This window comes from Micropterus salmoides, unplaced genomic scaffold, assembly GCF_014851395.1.
Source record: "Micropterus salmoides isolate LMB-PRFRI ecotype aquatic unplaced genomic scaffold, ASM1485139v1 Ms_hic_scaffold_21, whole genome shotgun sequence".
NCBI lineage: Eukaryota > Metazoa > Chordata > Actinopteri > Centrarchiformes > Centrarchidae > Micropterus > Micropterus salmoides.
The window spans coordinates 9,964,751-9,984,081 of record NW_024041262.1 but is presented as its reverse complement, the minus strand read 5'-3'; the positions used below and the strand labels follow the sequence as shown (position 1 = coordinate 9,984,081).

The window sequence follows — 19,331 nt, the reverse complement described above, 5'->3', positions numbered from 1 at the left end:
ACGCCGCAGACACAGAATTTGCACATATGGTGATTAATCATGCCAGATGGCGCAAAAACATTTATTTCCATGTTTGGCTTTTAATTCACAATAAACTTTGCTGACATACAGTATTTTGCTTACAATAGTTGGTAAGGGCACAGACAAACATGAGTCAGATAATACTACTCTTTTAGTTGCTTTGATTCATTTCATCTGGAAACACAACAAAACCTTCAGCTTTGTATGTGAAAATACTGCTGGTCGAGGATGCAGTCCAATTTTCCGGTAAAATTCAACTTTTTGTAAAAGCAAAACTGCAGCGGAGATCATATGGAGGAATGGGCTTTTTTGTGTACACCTCATTACCACAATGAAAATGCTAAAACAAAACAGCAGGAATGATGACACTTAATTACAGATTTTTCACCTGTTTATATTTTTATATGCAGTGTACCCTTATCAAACAGTAAACGCAGCGCAGCAGGTATGGATAGTGTGCTGTTAGGATAACATATGTGCTTTGCAGTCTTCAAATGTAGCACCCAGAGAAAGCAGACATGGAAGTCACATTCCACTGCCAAACAAAACAAACATCATTAGTCACCATTCTCCTGAAACCATACGCAGTGTCCAAAATGTCATAGGCGACTGAGAACAGACTGGAAACTCTGTAAAGGGCATCAGGCTTGGCAGCTGTCACATATAAACACTGCAAAAACAAAAACAATGTTTACTGCCGTGAGATGACATCATAACAAATCCCAGACAGAGTAGTTGACACTGCTAAATAGAACAAGCAGAATGTGTTATGTTTGTCTGCATGGGTGTAGAAGCATAGATGAACTAAGTTGCTTGGGGTGTTGCTATGTACTCATTTTGAGTTTTATTTATTTAGTTTGAGCTTATGCTTCTCAGTCCTGCATAAGTTTGCGTTTGACAGTTGAACTCTCAGTTGACAGGTGAACAAAAAGAGCTCCGGCAGCAGTTCGTGCCCTGAGCTCATACATGTCGTAGTCATGGGCCCACTCCACATTTCCCCAGCTCCGAATCTGTGCAAGAGAAAAAGCATAAACAACAGAGTAGCATGTCAATATTTGTGTTTCTCAAATGTAGAAGATAAATCACTTTTATTGGCCAGGTATGTGTACACATGCGAGGAATCTGACTCAGGTCTTAAGTTGCTGTCGATGAACGTACATAATAGCATAAACACACAAACAAACAAACAGGACAACAAGTTCAACAAAAACAAACAATGTACAGACACGCACAAGCATAAAGAAAAACAACATCTTTTGTAGACAAGACAATAGCCTAACGGAGCAGAGTGCAAAGGATGCTGGAATACATCCTTGTTAAACTGAAGGCATTACAGGCAGCAGCGCAAGATCGCAAAATCATTTCTATTAACAAAGACATTTGTAGAAGTTCTGTAAACAAGTAAAGCCTGGACTCAAGAGCAAAGTCAGCCTGTACACTGCATTGTGTGCTAGCAGGTTAGGTTTCATGGAAAATATGATGAAAACAGAAGAGGGCACTGTTCTTCCAGAGTAAATGAAGCAAACATTTTGAGTGTCTGGAAATTACAGAAGGTGAAAGCAAAAAACAACAACAAACAGGTCCAACCGCTCTGACTGACTGAAGAAGCAAAGATGCCCGTAGAAAGAGAAGTACCAGGATTTCTGGGAAATGTGGTCATGAGAAACTGTAGCACAATGACATTGTCAGAAGATAGAGTCCGCTCAGCATCTTAACCAGGGTCTCATTTGCTTATGGTTATAATGGGAAACAAATATGCTAAACAATACTAACTAGAAGAGTTAATGGGAAAACCAACTCTCCTACCTGGTATTCCTCCTCCAGTCTGGAGAGCAGCACAGCCTGTTCCACACTCAGATGTCTGTCAATCATTCCCAGCGATAACACAACAGACTTCAGCTGGGTGATCACATACTCAAGCCCTGCACAGGAAAAAAGCACATTACTGTATAGCTCTGCCCTACTACTATTACAGCTTATTACACATACCTAAAATTCACAGTTACCACAGAACCAAAATAAAAACCATTCTATTCTTCATGTACAGTGATGCTTGAAAGTTTGTGAACCCTCTAAATTTTTCTATTTTTCCTGCACAAATATAACCTAAAACATACTCAGATTTTCACACAAGTCACACAAAGTAGATAAGGAGAAGCCAATTACACAAATGTGACAAACTTATTGTACTTTTTCATTTTTTCATAGCAGAAAATGGTCCAATATTGAAAATCTGTGAGTGGCCAAAGTATATGAACCTTTTCTTTCAGGATCACAGAAAAATAGTTAATAGTCAAAACTCAATCCACAGTTAGATAGACTACAAATGGATGAAATTGAAGACCACTGCTACACTCCATGGGAGTGGTCGACCAACAAAGATCACTCCAAGATCAAGGCGTTTAATAATCCATGAGTTCACAAAGGAACCTAAGGTTAATTCTAGGCCTCTCTCGCATTAGCTAATGTCAATGTTCTTGAATCCACCTTCAGGAGAACACTGAACAACAATCGTGCGCAAATCAGAGAATTTTGAAGAGATCTGCAATATTGGATCATTTTCCTCAATGAATAAATGACCAAGTACAATACTGTTGTTTAATTGGGTCCTCCTGATCTACTTTGTGTGAAAATCTGAGTATATTTTCAGTCGTATTTATGTTGAAGTATAGAAAAATTCTAAAGGGTTCACAAAAATTCAAGCATCACTGTATCCTAATATTTAGTACAAGTACACATAAACCAAATAAAGGCCTGTTTCGAAAGAGCACGTAATTATTTGAAGTGCTGATCTTGGATCTGTTTGGAGATGTTTTACCTATCAGGGACCAGAAGTTGTAAGAATTCAGGTGTTGCCGGAACGTGTCTTTGGTTGCCTCTGGGATCTCAGGACCCAAAATACTTGAAGAGGAGCCAATAGTGACATTATATCTGCAATTGAGTTGTGGGAGAGAAAGAAGGAGATTAATACAGTAGCTTCATTCACAAGGGCTGTATCGTCATTTGGGGGGACTTGACTATGACAAAAGCTAATGCTGCTGTTACCTGTTTTCAATCCAGTGAAGAACTGGGTCCCACTCATACTTTTGAAGCTCAACCAAATCATGGGGCTCATCTACTCTGTAACTACACAAAACACAAACACCATTAACATTTCAAGGCATAACTGCAGCTATGTTGATCTCTGTCTTCTACTGCCATTAAATGCATTGATGTGTAGACAATGGTTATATTGACCTTTAAAACCTATTAAGGGAGTATTGTTAGAAGTTAGCTCTGGCTATATACGGATGTAAAGAACACTGAATAAGTTATTGTTGGTATTCATAGCAACAATGATACCAGTAAAAAAACTGATTACTTTAATAAAAGGCTAAAGTGAATAGTAATTAGTATTATACCAGACAGTATCAGTCTCGAGGAACTTCAGGGCAGCATTTATCATTTGGTCCTTATTACGTTCGGTGGGATTGTCCAGAGCTGTGTTACACAGTGTAGTCTGCAGAAAGAGTATTCCAACATTACTATTTCAGTTATTGGTTAAAACATTCTTAGTGAGTGTTGTGAAAAAGCTATGATTGCCATCACCTTGTTTTCTAAAAATCAGTTAGTTCTGGAGTAAACCCCCCAGGATCTGGGTTGCAGCTACACATGGCATATCCTATGTTTCTTTCAGTCTCACACACGCAAACAATAAATCAGACAGTCGAGTTCTTTTGGGAAACCATGACCCAGATTTAACATCCCAAACTCTCACCACCTTCCCACACAACAAACTGTCAAGTTGTCATATCAATTAGCATATACTAATATATAAATAGCACTGGGAGAGCTCCAACCCTAAATTAGGTCTGACCCCAAGAATTACAAACTTTAAACCCTCTCCACTTCCCGGTCCAAGGCCGTACCAGGTGCATCGTGTAGAACTTGAGTGTGTCCCTTTGAGCATCCCACTCGGTTGCCACGGCGATGGCGAGGGTTTCATTTGGCACTGTGAACAGCTTCCCTCCAGGAGTTTTCAATTTTCTTTTGTCTAGGTTTATCTCATATAAACCACCTACATGAAAATGTAGAATTTTTTGGAATCATTCATTAAGTAGAAGAATAACACAGATACAGAGAGGGAACATCCAGTTACAAAACAAACAACTAGTTGTCTCTATATTAAAAACATTAAATGTGCACTTATTACCAAACTAAGAAAGCTAAGAGACACACTTCCATATCGGGGAGACCTGTTTCCCCTTCCAAATTAACTTAAGTGTCCTCAATAACAAAACTGCTATACTCGACCAAGAGCGAAATTTGACACTTACCGTCACCTTGGGATATACTGACATCTTGATAAAATCTTCTTCTTCCTGGAAACAGCAGAAAACATCACATCAGTCCACTCTCGCACAATGTAACAATACAAATGCATTGCTACACTGATAATCTCACCTGCTGTTGCTGTGGAGTATTTCAAAGCAAACCGAAAGGGCTGGCTTCTTGGGCACTCTTTACCGAGTAAAAGGGTATTTCTAAACTGACCCTGAAGTCTAAAAAGGCTTCTAAACATAGTGGCAGTTATATGAAGATGTAACGTTAATGTTTTTAAGAAAAGCTAGCTGAAAGGCTAGCAATATGTTTCTGCTAGCCTAATGTTACCTGTTTCTGACCGCAAGTCGTTATTTAATTAGATACAACATTGTTATACGAGTGTGTGTTTTTCGAATTAGCATTAATGATCGTTTATACTGTACTGGCTTAGTGTATAAAGTCGCTATTTCTCTATTTACTGCCGCACATTTCTTCCTCAGCTTTCAGTTCAAAAACACGCGTGTGACCTTCTGTGCTTGACACATAGCGTTGCTAATACTTTTAATAGGTGGGATATGTAGTTTTATAAGTGATTCTACGCACCTATACACAACAGAAACAAACTACATCGAAATGTTCCCATAAAGTCTTCCGCAATTGGAACCAATGAGCGTTGAAGATCTTAGCCAGGTGAATTTAGTTGACCAATGAGAGCAGATTCTGCTGCCTACGGGGCCGCGTCGAAGTCCACTTACTTTTCTGGGAGCTTGGATCCCGGTAAACTAAACTGTGGAGGTATCGGGGGGGGGTTTGAGTGTTGGTGGAACTCTTCAGTACTCCTCATCCTCTCCGTAGACGCTGACAGAGTCCATCGCCCAGACGGCAGTTGCCCGCGGTCGGTGCCCAGCCAGCGAAGCGGGAGCCATGCCTGTCCCCGCTGGATACCTCAGCGACTCCCCCGCTGCGGCCTTCATATCCTCGGCCTCGCTTATCCCGCCGCCACCGATAAACACACAGCAGCCCGGTGTTGTCACCTCGCTGCTGTACAGCGGCTCCAAGTTTAGGGGCCACCAGAAGAGCAAAGGGAACTCCTACGACGTGGAAGTAGTTTTGCAGGTGGGGCTGTGAAGCGGATAGTTTACTATTCAGGCGAGCTGTTAGGGGCATTTGATGAACTGTCAAACGGGCGGTGTGATGATTGACAGCTGGAAAATCAATGAGCCCTGGCCTGTGGTTGAGTAACTCGCCTAGCTAGCTGAGGGTGTAGCAATGCCAGCGACTGGTTACTAGCAAGCAACCCTATTCAACTAAAAAGAGACATTATTTAATGTTATTACAAAAAATACAACTTCTGTAGAGGTTTAATCATGTTTTACTTCCGTATTTGTAAGAAGACTTACAAACCTGCACGTTTATGGCTGTTTTGTGTGAGAGGATATTAACGTCAAATGTCGTGCATTCAGTTCATAAATCTCAACATTCCCACTTACTGCCATTTGAATATGAAGTAAATCTCAACACCCTCTGTTGTTTATTTTTAAGCATGTCACCATGGAGGATTCCTACTTGTGTGGCTACCTGAAGATAAAAGGACTGACTGAGGTGAGAGGAGTAATTCTCTTTATTAAGCCACAAACAGAAGTAATTTAAACCAGTCTGGCCACCGCTCATTGTGTTTGATTTAAAGCGAGGTCTGCCAACTACTTATTGTGTGTATGTGTCCTTTTTAAGAAACCGGTACAGTCCAGAGACAGGCTTTCCCATTCTAGACTTTACTGGCACATTGGCCAGAATGAGCAAAATATGTTATGGAAAGTCATTGTCCAGATCATATCAGTCACACTGAGTCAAGTGTCACAGAAGTAAATCTGTGAGAAATATTGATTTTTAAATGTATTTTTACTGTATACTACAATTTACAGTATCATAAAAATGTACAATACGACTACAGTGATTGAAAATAAACAATGAATATCAGCATGTGTAACTCACTTCTTACCCTGTAATTTGTTATGGAATGAAAACATTGAACTGACAGACTTATCGTCAGCATTTTCTGTGCCGTTCTTTCACTTACTTACAAAGAGAAGAAAAGACAAAGCAGTATCAGGTTGGCTGCGGCAGAGCAAACAAAACATCACTATTTTTCTGTTGCATTCATTCTCGCAGGAATACCCAACTCTGACCACGTTCTTCGCTGGAGAGATCATCAGCAGGAAGCGGCCTTTTCTCACCCGGAAATGGGATGCAGACGAGGATGTGGATCGTAAGCACTGGGTAAGCTTGTTCATTCATAATCTACACAAGTGCTCCACAGCTGGCTGGTTTACAGAGACATAATCCTTTTTGCTTGTTGTGTCAAGGGCAAGTTCCAAGCCTTCTACCAGTATGCAAAGACATTCAACTCAGATGATTTTGACTATGAGGATCTGAAGAACTCTGACTATATTTTCATGAGGTGGAAGGTAAGGTACCACCTTAATTGAGCCTGACCATATGTCGTTGTAAGTCCCCTCTAAACTGCAGCTGCTTCTATTTCTGTCCCCTCAGGAGCAGTTTCTGGTCCCTGACCACACAATCAAAGACATCAGCGGCGCTTCCTTTGCTGGATTCTACTACATCTGCTTCCAGAAATCCACAGCAACGATCGAGGGCTACTACTACCACAGGAGCTCTGAATGGTAATGCTTCACAACACTAGTTACTGTGAGGAGAAGTTGAATAAAGTTGGCTCAAATACCAGACCAGCTAGAAAAAAACTGGGTGGGGATAATCATCATCAGGCAAAATTTCCAGCTTTCTGCAGCTTATGTCAAGGTGCCCTTAAATCTTAATTTCTCCATGGAGCTGCACAGATGATTAGTAGATGGATGTGGCCGCTCCAGATTAGACTGCATGCAGCCTTATATGGATGAAGTAGAGCAATCTAACCCACAGTTTGTTACATTTGACTTATGTTGTCATACTGCCTGGTTATAAGCAAGCTGAGGCCTGCTTGTACTCCATCTGTGTTTTAATTTTTTTGGACATTCTTTAGCATTGCTTTCAAATCCCTCTACAAATAATGGTTTTGTTTCCCCCTCCAATCGCAGAATAGCTCTACTTTATGCCATTTGTGGAAAATGATCATCCTATGAATATGACACACTCACTATTACTTTGGCATTTAGCATTAGCACAGAAACAGTATCAAATGCAATGTGAATGTTGTTCACTTATAAGTTTACTTACATTCATTTAGCTGACGCTTTTATCCAAAGCAACTTACAATTGCTAATTATGTCAGAGGTCTGGAGCAACTAGGGGTTAAGTATCTTGCTCAGGGACACGTTGATAGATGTATCGCAGTGGGGGATTGAACCTGGGTCTCTCACACCAAAGGCAGGCATCTTATCCACTGAACCAGCTCTTTGCTGCCTTTTACCACATCTTTTGTGAAGCCTGCAAACCACTCCCTCCTTGATTCATTTTGTAGTATAATTACAGTGTTTCCCACAGGAATTTAAGAGACTGGTGGGTGGGCTTCGGACCCTCTCGTCGGGGTTCTGGGGGCATGCCCCTGCCCCGAAAGAAGACTTTGTACATTTTAAAGAGGTGGTTATTATGCTCATTTTCAGGTTCAAAATCCTATTTAGGGGTTGGACCAGAACAGGTTTACATGGTTTAATTTTCAAAAAACACCATAATTCTTTTCATACAGCACATTGCTGCAGCTCCTCTTTTCACCCTGTGTTGAAGGCTTCGTTTTAGCTTTGGAGTGATACATCTTGTCTCTACACAATCTTTGTTGGGAGTTGCTAGTTAAGGACTACTAGCCAATCAGAAGCAGAGGAGGGCGGGTCAGTGAGAAGCAAACATGGCTAAGGTTCAGCTGTCCATGTTGCCGACCAGCTTAGCAACATAGACTGGAGCAAGAGTTTCAGAGTGGTGAGTCATTAATCTGTAACAAAAGTATCTTTCATCCATAAAGTTTTAACTGAGCTCTGTCTCTACATCACAGTAACAACTTTATGTCCACTGGGTAGCTAGTGTTCGGAAGGGAGAGGAGAGTTGTGTGCTGCAGCTCACACCGGTGTTTTTGAGGGTGTGTTGGAGTAGCCGCTTGGCAAGCGTTATTTGAGGCGCATTTAGCTTTTCAGCTAAATGCGCCTCAAATAACGCGAGTAGAGTTTTCTGTGGGAGATGGGAACTCCCTTTGGGCTGGACTTTGGGCTTTTTCACTTTGCAAACCTATTACATCCTACAGAAAAGGTATATAACTCAATAAAGGAGAGGGAAAAAGCCAAAAAGCATAATACCAACTCTTTAAAGTTAAATGCATAAATTTGGTGCAAAAGTAAGAGGCTATCTATGAAGAACTTTGTACGCTTGTAAACAATGTTGTGCTCTAATAAAAAACCCTATATCAAAGAATAGAAAATAGAATGAGTAATTTCCCTAACATTTTCTTGTTGTTTTTTTTTTAAACTTTTATTGGACAAGTAACATTTTATACTTTCTAGTTTTTTTAACAATGAAAACTAGTATATAAGGAGATAATGACTGAATGTAAAAACATTTAATTGCTTTTGCTGAAAAAATTCAGGCAATAAATAGTTTCAAAAAAGGATCTGTCTTTAAACTAAAAAAAACACTTAAAATTATCTGAAAATGCATTTGAAAACAGGTGTATTTTAGCCCTTAAAAGGTTGAGATGCTTGGTTTTCACAGGATAGTGACGTCATTCAGCCTAAAAGCCTTCATGAATAAGCAAACATGCCTATACACCATGTACATGCTTTTTCAGATTAACAATTCATAACATAGGCAACTTGTGATTGGTGAGTTTATGACAAGGTTGTCCTGTTCACCCTTATTTTTTTCTAACATTAGCCACATACTACTAACACAGATACATTGTGTGACATATGCCGTGTTATTACACTGCAGGTACCAGTCTCTAAACCTCACGCACGTTCCCGAGCACAGTGCAGCCATCTACGAGTTCCGGTGACATTGGCTGGCATCGTGGATCTCTTTTTTTGTTATGGAAAGAGACTACAGGCAAAGCAGAGGTCTACGGATGCTACCGAGGAGGAAAAGGAGAATGAATGACTGGGGATGGGGATTTGGGCTTTGGAGAAGTGCAAACTCTTACAAGCTCCCAATAAATGGAGGGATAGCTGATGGACCAGTGGATGGGATATTGGACACGTGAATGTAGGAAAGGATAAGATGAGAAGAAACTGCAGCTCTGCTCCCGGGCTGGAATTTGTAAAGTTAGAACGAGCAGCAGAGACTGGGCATTGCTCATATAGTGTATCCCTTTGTTCATTTGTTTTAATGTCTGTTTTTAAAAACAATTGGCACGGTATCAGTCACTTTATAAGCTGAGTTGGGAATTCCCCTTCTTGTTTTGCAATTAGAATCGTTTCCAGCTTTCATCCAGCCGATGCGGAGTAAGCAACATAAACACATTTGCCTGCTGTTCAGACAAGGATTCCTCATGAGGCGTCTGCTCTTACGAACACAATCTCTAAAGAAGTGAATCACCAAGTCTGTGTGGAAGTAAAGCAAGAGAGAAATTTGGGTTCATGATTGATTGATTGATTTGATTGGCACAAGCTTTAATCAGCCCATAAGCTAGAATGACAGTATTTGTTTTGTTTTTTAAGCTAAGCTGGTTCTTTGTTTGCCTGCTTAAGAAGATATTTTGTTATTTTACTCTAAATGATGGACACAGAGTGGCACTTTTAAAGGCTGCAATGTGGGTGACATACAACAAGCTTTTCCCCTGTGTTCATACGATTGCTTGGGAGATTATCACATGTGATTGCTGTGGATTGTGTTCTATTGATTTACATTTGCACAAAGATGGACTATGTTACTAATGCTTACAGTCAGGATTTTACCCTCACATGCCCCAGTACACAAGCATCAAGGTGACAGGTCAAGCTTTTAGGCTAGTTTTTAAGAGTCTGACTGTTTGTGTGGAGGGGGTGTTTAGAGCCAAAACAATTAAATTAAGTATTCAAAAAGAGAGAGTATTTTTACCCTGCACTCTGCATTAAACAAATAGCTTTTTACTCCCTCGTGTCATTTTAACAGCAGAACCCCACTACCCCTACATATGTCTCCTAGACTATGCAACACTTTCAACATCGCACTTGGTGCATAAAACCTTCAGTTTTCAGAGACAAAATTTTATTCTATCCTCAAAGTATATAGAAAAAAAGAGTATATCTTCATTAAAGGAAATATTTTTGTCAAATTGTCTATAAAAACACCCCTTAATCATGTTCCCTTTCCATGTGATGGTGCCATCTTTCTAAAGCTTATCAGAGTTGTATTATAACAGTGTTTGAATTTGACTGGTGTTATGACTGTATGGATAAGAATGGATTATGGATTTTAAAAAACCATATCAAAACATCCCTGACTGTGTCTTGCTTGTTTGAGCACTATACCACATTATGTTTTTTTTTTTTTTTTTTCCTACCACAACTAACATTAATTATAAAGTTATTTACTTGTTTTAAAGACTAAATCCAACTTTTAACTGTATTCAGTTAAATTGAAATTAAAAGTATTTGTCAACGCTGACATTTTTTTTCCTCAAACAATAAACTTTGATAGTGTGCTGCATGCTATACATGGAGTTATAATGCTGCTCCTGGCTGAACTTTTTGTTGAACTGTCACTTTTTACCCTGCACTGCCCTCTGGTGTGTTAAAATATTTCATACAGTCTTCTGGTGTTTTTAGCATGAAGAGTTGACAGAATAACAATGTGAGAGCAGCTGTTGCACAAGAAACATGCACCAACGCAGCTTAAGGGTAACTCTGATAGTCCAAAAAAATAACTACAATTCTTAAAATTAAATCTAGAATTTAAAATCTAGGGTTGTGCACAGTAAAGCATGTAGCATTACTGAGGAAGGACCACAGTGGATGTAGCAATATGGAAATATTGGCGTGAGCAAATTTATGTTGGACGAACCAACCAAAAAATAAAACAGAGTTTACTGCTATGCTTGCAGCTCTACTTAGGCACAGTGGTGCAAGCTAAATACCCTTGTTCACATCTTAGGTTACAGTGTTAGCATTCTAACATTTGCTAATCAGCACTGACTACAAAGTACAGCTGAGGCTGATGGGAATATCTTTGACTGTGCAAGATGAAATGTCGGGATTAGTTATTAGTTATTTCTCCTGAGGTGGGAGTCAATGTGTGTAGCAGATGTCATGTCCAAGACATTTCACTCAAAACCATAAATGTCATGTTGGCGCTAGAGGAAAAGTCAAAGAATCACCAAAGACATTTTGTGCCAATCCATCCAGGATGTGAGAAATTTAACTGATTTCTAGCTCTCGGCTTTTTAAATTTTCTGCAGGCCCAGTCCTGGATTCCATAGTTTCCACCTGGCTGCAGATTGTAGCCATGTTGCTCTTGTGACTACATTTTAGTGGAAATGGCACAGGTAAAACACCTAATAAAATGCAGAAATAAATACATAAGATTCAGACCTGGAGCATACAGGTTACCCAAACGCCTCACGTGAGGCAGCCTGACCCTGCAGTGCTCTGTAATAAGTATTGAGAATCTTGAACTGGATACTATATGTGAGAGGGAGACGGTGAAGAGATCTTAATATAGGGGTGATGTGAGACTGTCTGTTTGTCCTGGTGACTAGCCTTGCGGCACTATTCTGGATTACCTGCAGATGATCAAGGGCAGACATGGAAAGTGATGAGAATAGTGCATTACAGTAGGCTATGAGATGAAATAAATAAGCATCTCTTGTTCTGCTGTTAAACAGGTGGTATTATGCTCATTTTCAGGTTCAAGATCTTAATTAGGGGTTGTACCACATGGTTTAATTTTCAAATAACACCATATTTTTCTCATACTGCACATTGCTGCAGCTCCTATTTTCACCCTGTGCGTTGTACGCTCCTGAGCTACAGAGTGATGCATCTTACTTGTACAACTTGTATCAAGGTAGTGTGATCTAAATCAAAGCCGCTTCAGACTGCGACCGTAACCTAGCAGATGATGCAAGTTACTGACAAGTCCACAACCACACAACATTATTGTTCCACATCTTACCATTAGGACTAAACGTTGAACTGTTGCCGTGTTCTGACGATCTATGCTGCCTTGCTGAAAAGCGCTACCATAGCGCAAATCGATAGACTCGACTCTACTCGGCCCTGCTCCGTTTTCCGTCGCAGATAGTACCCAGAGATAGTACGTAGCTGGTCGTCATAGTGACAACAAACACAACTGCCGCGACGTAATGTTCAATGCGACACTCACACCAGTGATCCACACAGCTTTCTCTTTTTTAAGTTAAAACGTTTCAACATTCCTCAGAATGTAAAGACAGATAAGCGGTATGAAAACCTTACAGCTCCTCTGCCGTTGTTGCTGCAGCGGTCTGTGTGAGGGCGGGAGCAGAGGGCTCTGTGAGCGGGCGGCTTACGGCGGGTGGATAGTGTCAGAGCGAGGATTACCAGGAGAAAGAGAAGGAGCAGTGTACCCTGCCGTCGCCGACAGACCGTGCGGATTTTTGAAAGGGAGTGATTTGAACTGCAGACGGGAGACCGGTGGCGACTTGGCGGCGAGCGTATGGAAGGAACGTGTTCCGGCGGGGACGTCACGGCGGCGTATGTTTGAATTCCTGTATAAATATACGCCTATGGCGGGTGGATTGTGCCACGGATAACCTACCAAAGGAGACCGTCGTGTGACAGCTACGTGTGTGGATAGGCTACTCCGTCGCCAGTGAACAACGTTGTTGATAAGCCCGTCGCCGTCAGGCTTGTTTTTTTCCCCTCAAACTTGTTCTTCTTTTCTCTTTTTTTTATTGGCGGTTGGCAAACTAGCCGAGAGGTGCATTAGCGCCACCAACTGGACTGGAGTGTGGAACCAGAGATTATTTTCAATACAAGGACTACAGGCCTACATGCTCCAGCCTTTTTGTTATTAAAAGTGTTGCTGTAAAATTAAATTTTACACAGAAATTTAAAAGGAGGGTAATCTAATGGATATAATATTTATCAAAGATATTAATCAACTTAATTTTGTAAGTTATGTCAGCTGAGAAGTTTACAGCAGAAACTTGAAAAACTCAATTGTGGGGTTTACTTAATTAAATATTACATTGAGTGTGTTTTTACATTTATTCATTAATAGACTATAGCTCTAACTTCAGAAATTACGTTTGAATCATTGTATAATAGTATGCTGGTTTCTCTTAGCGTAGCATCCCGATGGAAAATGAAGAACTTCACTGAGGATCTTAAGATTTTTTATTTGGTGTTTTGTACTTCAACAACAATGTAATTGCTAAAAAAAAAAAAAGTGCAGATATAAGGTAACATAGTATCTTATAACTCCTTTAGGATTACATTGATTAGTAATGCATTAGCATGATCAAAATAATCCAAATCATTATGCAGAAATATACATTTAAAATACATTGGCAATAAAATAACCACAGGCAAATGCCTATAACAAATAATAATAGAAACTGAATAAGCATGAAACAGCTCTAATACTTCAATGATTAATTTTATAAGTAACTGTAGGCCTAATACAACCATTTTCACATTGTGGGGAGGTGAAAGCATCATCTTCTTCAGTGGAATTTTATAGGACAGTGAATCCAAACAATAAAGCACAACACAGGCTATGAACTGTAGGCTACTCCAGAGTTCCCAGTCACCACAAGAATAAAAGCATTTCACACAGGCTGTACAAAGCATGACTTGAATTTACTCAATAAAGTTAAAATAGGAGTTACACTGACAATGGTGTATTGGTGGCGACGTACTTAGTGACGACGTGTGTATCACACGGTTATAAGGCGACGTACTTAGTGAAGACGTGTGACGTGTGTATCACACGGTTATAAGGCGACGTACTTAGTGAAGACGTGTGACGTGTGTATCACACGGTTATATTTAAGCACAATTATGCTTTTCTGTGAGAGCCTCTAAACTATGGAACCAATTGCCTGTGGATATTAGAAATTCCACCTCATACCATACATTCTCACACCATCTTAAGGTCTGGCTTTTGAGCATACAAAAATGTGAACACTTCTCATAATAATAATGTATGTCTGTCTCTATATTTTAGCTGTCCTGTAACTTTTGGTATATGTATGCTAGATAGATGGTTAGATGGTAACTTTATTAATACCCTAACAGTTGTATGGCTGTATGGTTATATGTTATATGTTTTATGATGTTATGTTTTAATGGAGCCAGTGCTATGGCATTATGTTTTATTGTTGTATATCAATTGCTGTGTGATTTAATGTGTTTTTTTTTTAAGCCATTATGTGCCTAGTATAACATCTTGCCAATGGACTACAGTTGAAAATTAGCCTGCTGGCTAACACTGGCACATTTACAGAAATGTTGATTAATGTGCACTGTCCTTAAATAAATAAATGAGAAATGAGAAATGCTAACAAAGTTCTGGAAGGAAAGGCTATTGCAGATTTTATCCACTAGATGGTGCCATAGCCTTTGTAAGGTGCTACAAATACACTAGACTATAAGCAAAAATTTTGAACTAACTTGAAGTGCTGCATGTAGTTAAATTGCACAAACTTTTAATTAGCAGATTATATACTATTAACTGAACAAAACGTAATACAACCTTGTTCATAAGATTTTGACATCGTATTCATTGGGTGAGTTTTACAGGCCCTTGTCTTGTCAGAATAGGCCTTGTGCTGAGTGTTTCACCATTTGATATTATATGTGGGCATGGCGGTGTGTTCGGTTTGTGAGACTGAGTGTGATGTAGTTTTAGTGTATAAACAAGTTCAAAGCAGACCAACGGAAACAGTGATAGCTGCTATTAATTTGGCCAAGTTGTCACTGCACTTTCCTTTAAGTATCTAGTTTTGGAATCCTTGAACTTTGGCTGGACAATTGCTGTAATATCTTGGCACTGGGGACGGAGTAGCCTATCCACACGTGGCTGTCACACGACGGTCTCCTTTGGTAGGTTATCCGTGGCACTATCCACTCGCCACAGGCGGCTGTCCAGCCTCACACGCTCCTCCCGCGGGTAGGCACAGCCTTCCCCCGCAGACACTTGCGGAGCTCCTCAACTCCAACAATATTCGAGCACATTTTTGTTCTGACATCACTTCTCGTAAAACTGTCAATATTTGAAATCTACAGAGCAGATTTCTCACCTCAAAACTTCTCAGAAGTGGATTTAGTGATGAAATTACATACGAAAACTGTAAAATATAAAACTTTCTGTTGCTGGCCTCTGTCTGGCGCAGGCAATGATGATGCAGTGAATAGTGACGATTCTCTCTGACCAATCAGCAGTTGTGTTTTCATGTTACATTTTAGTATCATCCCTCAGCTCGCTTGGAACCTCGATGGAGGTGAGGTGATACGAAAAAAAGTACCTGGAAGCAGGTACAACATTTCTACAATGGAAAACCAAACAAAGGCGAGTCGAGCCAAAGGGACTCTGCTCAGACTAGCTTGGTTTGAGGGCGTGCCTGACCCCGCAAGCGCTTGGCAAGCTTTATGAAGCGTTTTCATTGTGACATCACAAGTAAAGGAAGTGAAGGGCTGGACTACAAACGAGCTGTTTTCAAGCTGTTCTGAGCAGAGCTTTCTGTGGAACATTACATGCACAAAAAAGATATATAACTCAATAAAAACAAGATATGGTTAGCAGCCTAGCATGGGTGTCAAATGATGCGGATTGATTAAATATTACCCCTAGATTTCCCAGGTTGGAGTGGGCAGCAGTTCAGTTCAGTTTGTAAATATTTACTATATAGAACTACAGGTGTGTGTGTGTATTACCTGCAGGCCTTTCGTAACTGTGTTACATAAACCAGGCCGGAATTAGTCAACTATGCAAATGTCTACTCAGGAATTTGGATCAGTCTTTCCAGTGAACTGAGAGTGAGACTGACAAACAAAATGAAAATGAACGCCATACCACTAGTCGGGCAGTAATGCAGTCTGGCCTGAGGGGGGCAGCGTAGGAAGGCCACATTGTTACCTTTGTAAAAAGGGTTTATACTCTGTGCTGTACAGTGGCCAGAAAGTGTCTAAACTTGTCAGTCTGTTTGACTTAGCTTAACTTTTCAAGGCTCGGTCAGTCTGTTGTCAAAGGCAGGTGGAATAAAGTAGATATGGTTGCAGAGATAAGCTGTTAAAGCTGACTTGGCAGCAGCCCAACAATACAAATCACACATTTTGGTACATATCAGCGTTAGCAGCCAGTATTAATACACAAAACAAAAGACGTGGCTCTGGCCCATGCGTTTTTCTCTTTGCTTTTTCAAAATAACCTCATTTTAAGTCATCTGTGATTTAAGCAGCAGGTGCATTAGCCAAATACTGCTCATCCATATATTATGTAAAACAGTGTGCAAACTATACCATGGCTTTCAGGGGAGCTCACATCTTTATTTTCCGAGATGTGGTGGGACAACAGACTGTGATTCTTACTACTGAATCATTAATAGCTGACTGTGAAAGTATCAGGCATGTGTGTCTTATTACAATAATAAGTAATATTATTATTAATAGTAGCAGTAGTATTAGTATTATTATCATATCAAATAGCTGCGGCTGTGTTTACAACCTGACCTTTCTTTTCTCCATGAGAGGCACCCGCCCCGCTGCGGACAGTCGGGATTGTTCCCTCTGGCTGGATGAAGTCTGACACTCCTGATTTTACGCATGGATCAATGATGATAGAGAAATATAGAAATTAATGGCAATAAAGCCTGCTGCCAATATTTTGTAAATTGGCAACTGATAGTAGTGTAACATTCTGTTTATATAACAAGTCATGTAAGACTTGGTTGTATAATGTGGTTGTGGTTCAACGGCTCTTTGTTTCCTCTTACAATGAAATGTAATGTGAAATGTCTTGTTATGTCACATTGGTTTCTGCCAAAAATGTTATGACACAGTTATTTAATTTATCTCAAACACATTGGCAATCAAGAAAGAGGTTTCGTTTTAACATTGGAGGGGACACATTCAACTTTTAAGCGTCAAATACCGCTGCATTCTGATGAATTTTCTGTTGCCAAATTTTGCATTTTCTGCATGCATTTATGGTAACAGGGAAACACACAATTCAGGTGGCAGTTCAAAATATAAAAATATATTGAAATATAATGTACTTTTCTTTTGAATTCAGATTGAAGCCAATTTTGGTCCTATTTAGCTACTTCCTATTGGCACCAGGGTCTACTGCATATGATTGCGCAGCATAAGTGTGGTTTAATAACGTAGAGCAACGGCAAAAACACCCTGAATTTCAACAAATGGCTCACTGTGCAAGTATTTTACTTTTGGTAAAAACTAAAGTGAAATTAATTAAAAAAGATAAATAACACTTGCAGAAACTGGAAGTTTGCCAGAACAGGTTTAAAAGTAGTAAAAGTCATCCAGTATAAACCTACTCAAGTAAAAGTAAAACAGTACCTGGTTTTAAAAATAATCAAAAGTAAAAGTACTACACATCAAAATCTATTGTTCTTACAAGTCGGATAAGTCTGCGTTATTGCTCTGCTGTTGTGGTAGTATCCCCTTCAGACCATCTGACAGACACAGAATCCCATTTGGGACTTTGGGTATGTGAGAATGAGAAAAGGAGGCGGAAACCAAAACTAACTTAAACACTTCTGAATTCACAATCTCACCAACACGTTACCTTCAGCACCTCTCAAAAAGTGCAGCTCACAGTCCCAAACAGAGCAAAGCTGGCTTCAGTTTTCAGATGTTTATATTGCAAAACTCTCTCAACTACGTTACCACTTGGTCGCAAACTGGCTGCGACTCACAGTTTAAAAACAGAGCTGCTGCACAGTCACACCTGACACCACAATGCTTTCACTACAATCCTCCCTCTGTAAGAAGCCTGAATTGAAACCTCTTCTAAAGTCCAGTGCTGGTTTGAATAGACCTCTGTGCATTAAGTCAGTCCTCATGAAGTCTGCTAAGACTGTGGGCCAATCTGCTGGGTCATTGTGTCATGTGCTCATACTGGCTGAGGCTGCCTGTGATTGACATGGCTCTGGGACCTGCTAAAGATGTCTGGACTGGGTCTGTGCTGGTACTGGCTGAGGCTGCCTGTATTTCACCTGAGTCTTTGGGACCTGCTAAAGACGTCTGGACTGGGTCTGTGCTGGTACTGGCTGATGATCCAGCATCTACTCTTCTGACAAACTAAAGCACAGCCCCTGTAAATTATAGATATTTTCTATAAAGTAATGTTATCAGCTGCATTATGCTCATTCAAACTGGCTCCTCCAGGTTTCCTTCAATACATTTTCAAATATAAAAAACTATTTATAAAATGACTGGGCTGCATATGTGATGCTTATTATTTACTGAGATGTGCATCTATACTGCCCAGTCTGTCCAGCTAATCAGCATTTTAATAGTCAATGTGAATCCACTGCTTCCCATCTTGCATTAGTCCATAACTTAATGTACTGTGTTAAAATGATGTATGAGCATAGACTGTAGGCTATATAAAAAGTGTATGAGGAGTGCCATCACATCCTGTCTGGACTGGTCCCACAGATGTTTCTTGCTGGAATGTGCGAGTTTAATTACGTGAGCGCACATATGAACGCATTTTCGCAACTATATTTTCCAAGCTGCAGTTTATAAACACCATGGCCCGTCGGTGTTTATCAGACGTAATAGTTATGTTTCACTCAGCATTGTTCAGTCACATTCTGCCAAGCAACCAAGAAACAGAGAGACAAGAGCTGCGCTGCGCAGCCGGTTAGCAGGACAGACAGAGAGATTCTGCACATTAACATTAGGCTACATGCTGACCTCAGACTTTGAGAGAAGAGAACACATGTTTACCTGATGTTCACGCAGTTCACTCTAATTTAGTTGTTTCTTTTCTCGGAAGGATAGTTCCTCTTCATCCTCTCATCATAGTTGTAAACACTGGCTTTCACCTTTGACATGAGCGGCGGGGCCGTTCGACAGTGC

At 40.1% G+C, this 19,331-nt stretch overlaps 2 protein-coding genes across 2 annotated transcripts; one reads left to right on the top strand and one right to left on the bottom strand.

Annotated features, from left to right (window-relative positions):
- Positions 1 to 47: 47 nt before the first annotated feature.
- Positions 48 to 4,866, bottom strand: atpaf2 (ATP synthase mitochondrial F1 complex assembly factor 2). Its single transcript, XM_038735516.1, has 8 exons — positions 4,465 to 4,866; positions 4,338 to 4,382; positions 3,930 to 4,078; positions 3,423 to 3,520; positions 3,067 to 3,147; positions 2,840 to 2,952; positions 1,828 to 1,943; positions 48 to 1,031 (listed from the first exon to the last, which is right to left on the bottom strand). The coding sequence occupies exons 1-8, from the start codon at positions 4,580 to 4,582 to the stop codon at positions 894 to 896; spliced, it is 858 nt and encodes a 285-aa protein (XP_038591444.1). The 5' UTR covers positions 4,583 to 4,866; the 3' UTR covers positions 48 to 893.
- A 202-nt stretch (positions 4,867 to 5,068) lies between these two features.
- Positions 5,069 to 10,902, top strand: LOC119915781 (glucose-induced degradation protein 4 homolog). The gene is made up of 6 exons (XM_038735517.1): positions 5,069 to 5,439; positions 5,866 to 5,925; positions 6,493 to 6,600; positions 6,687 to 6,788; positions 6,874 to 7,004; positions 9,253 to 10,902. Exons 1-6 carry the CDS (start codon positions 5,248 to 5,250, stop codon positions 9,314 to 9,316), a joined length of 657 nt encoding a protein of 218 aa, XP_038591445.1. The 5' UTR covers positions 5,069 to 5,247; the 3' UTR covers positions 9,317 to 10,902.
- The last annotated feature ends 8,429 nt before the right edge of the window (positions 10,903 to 19,331 follow it).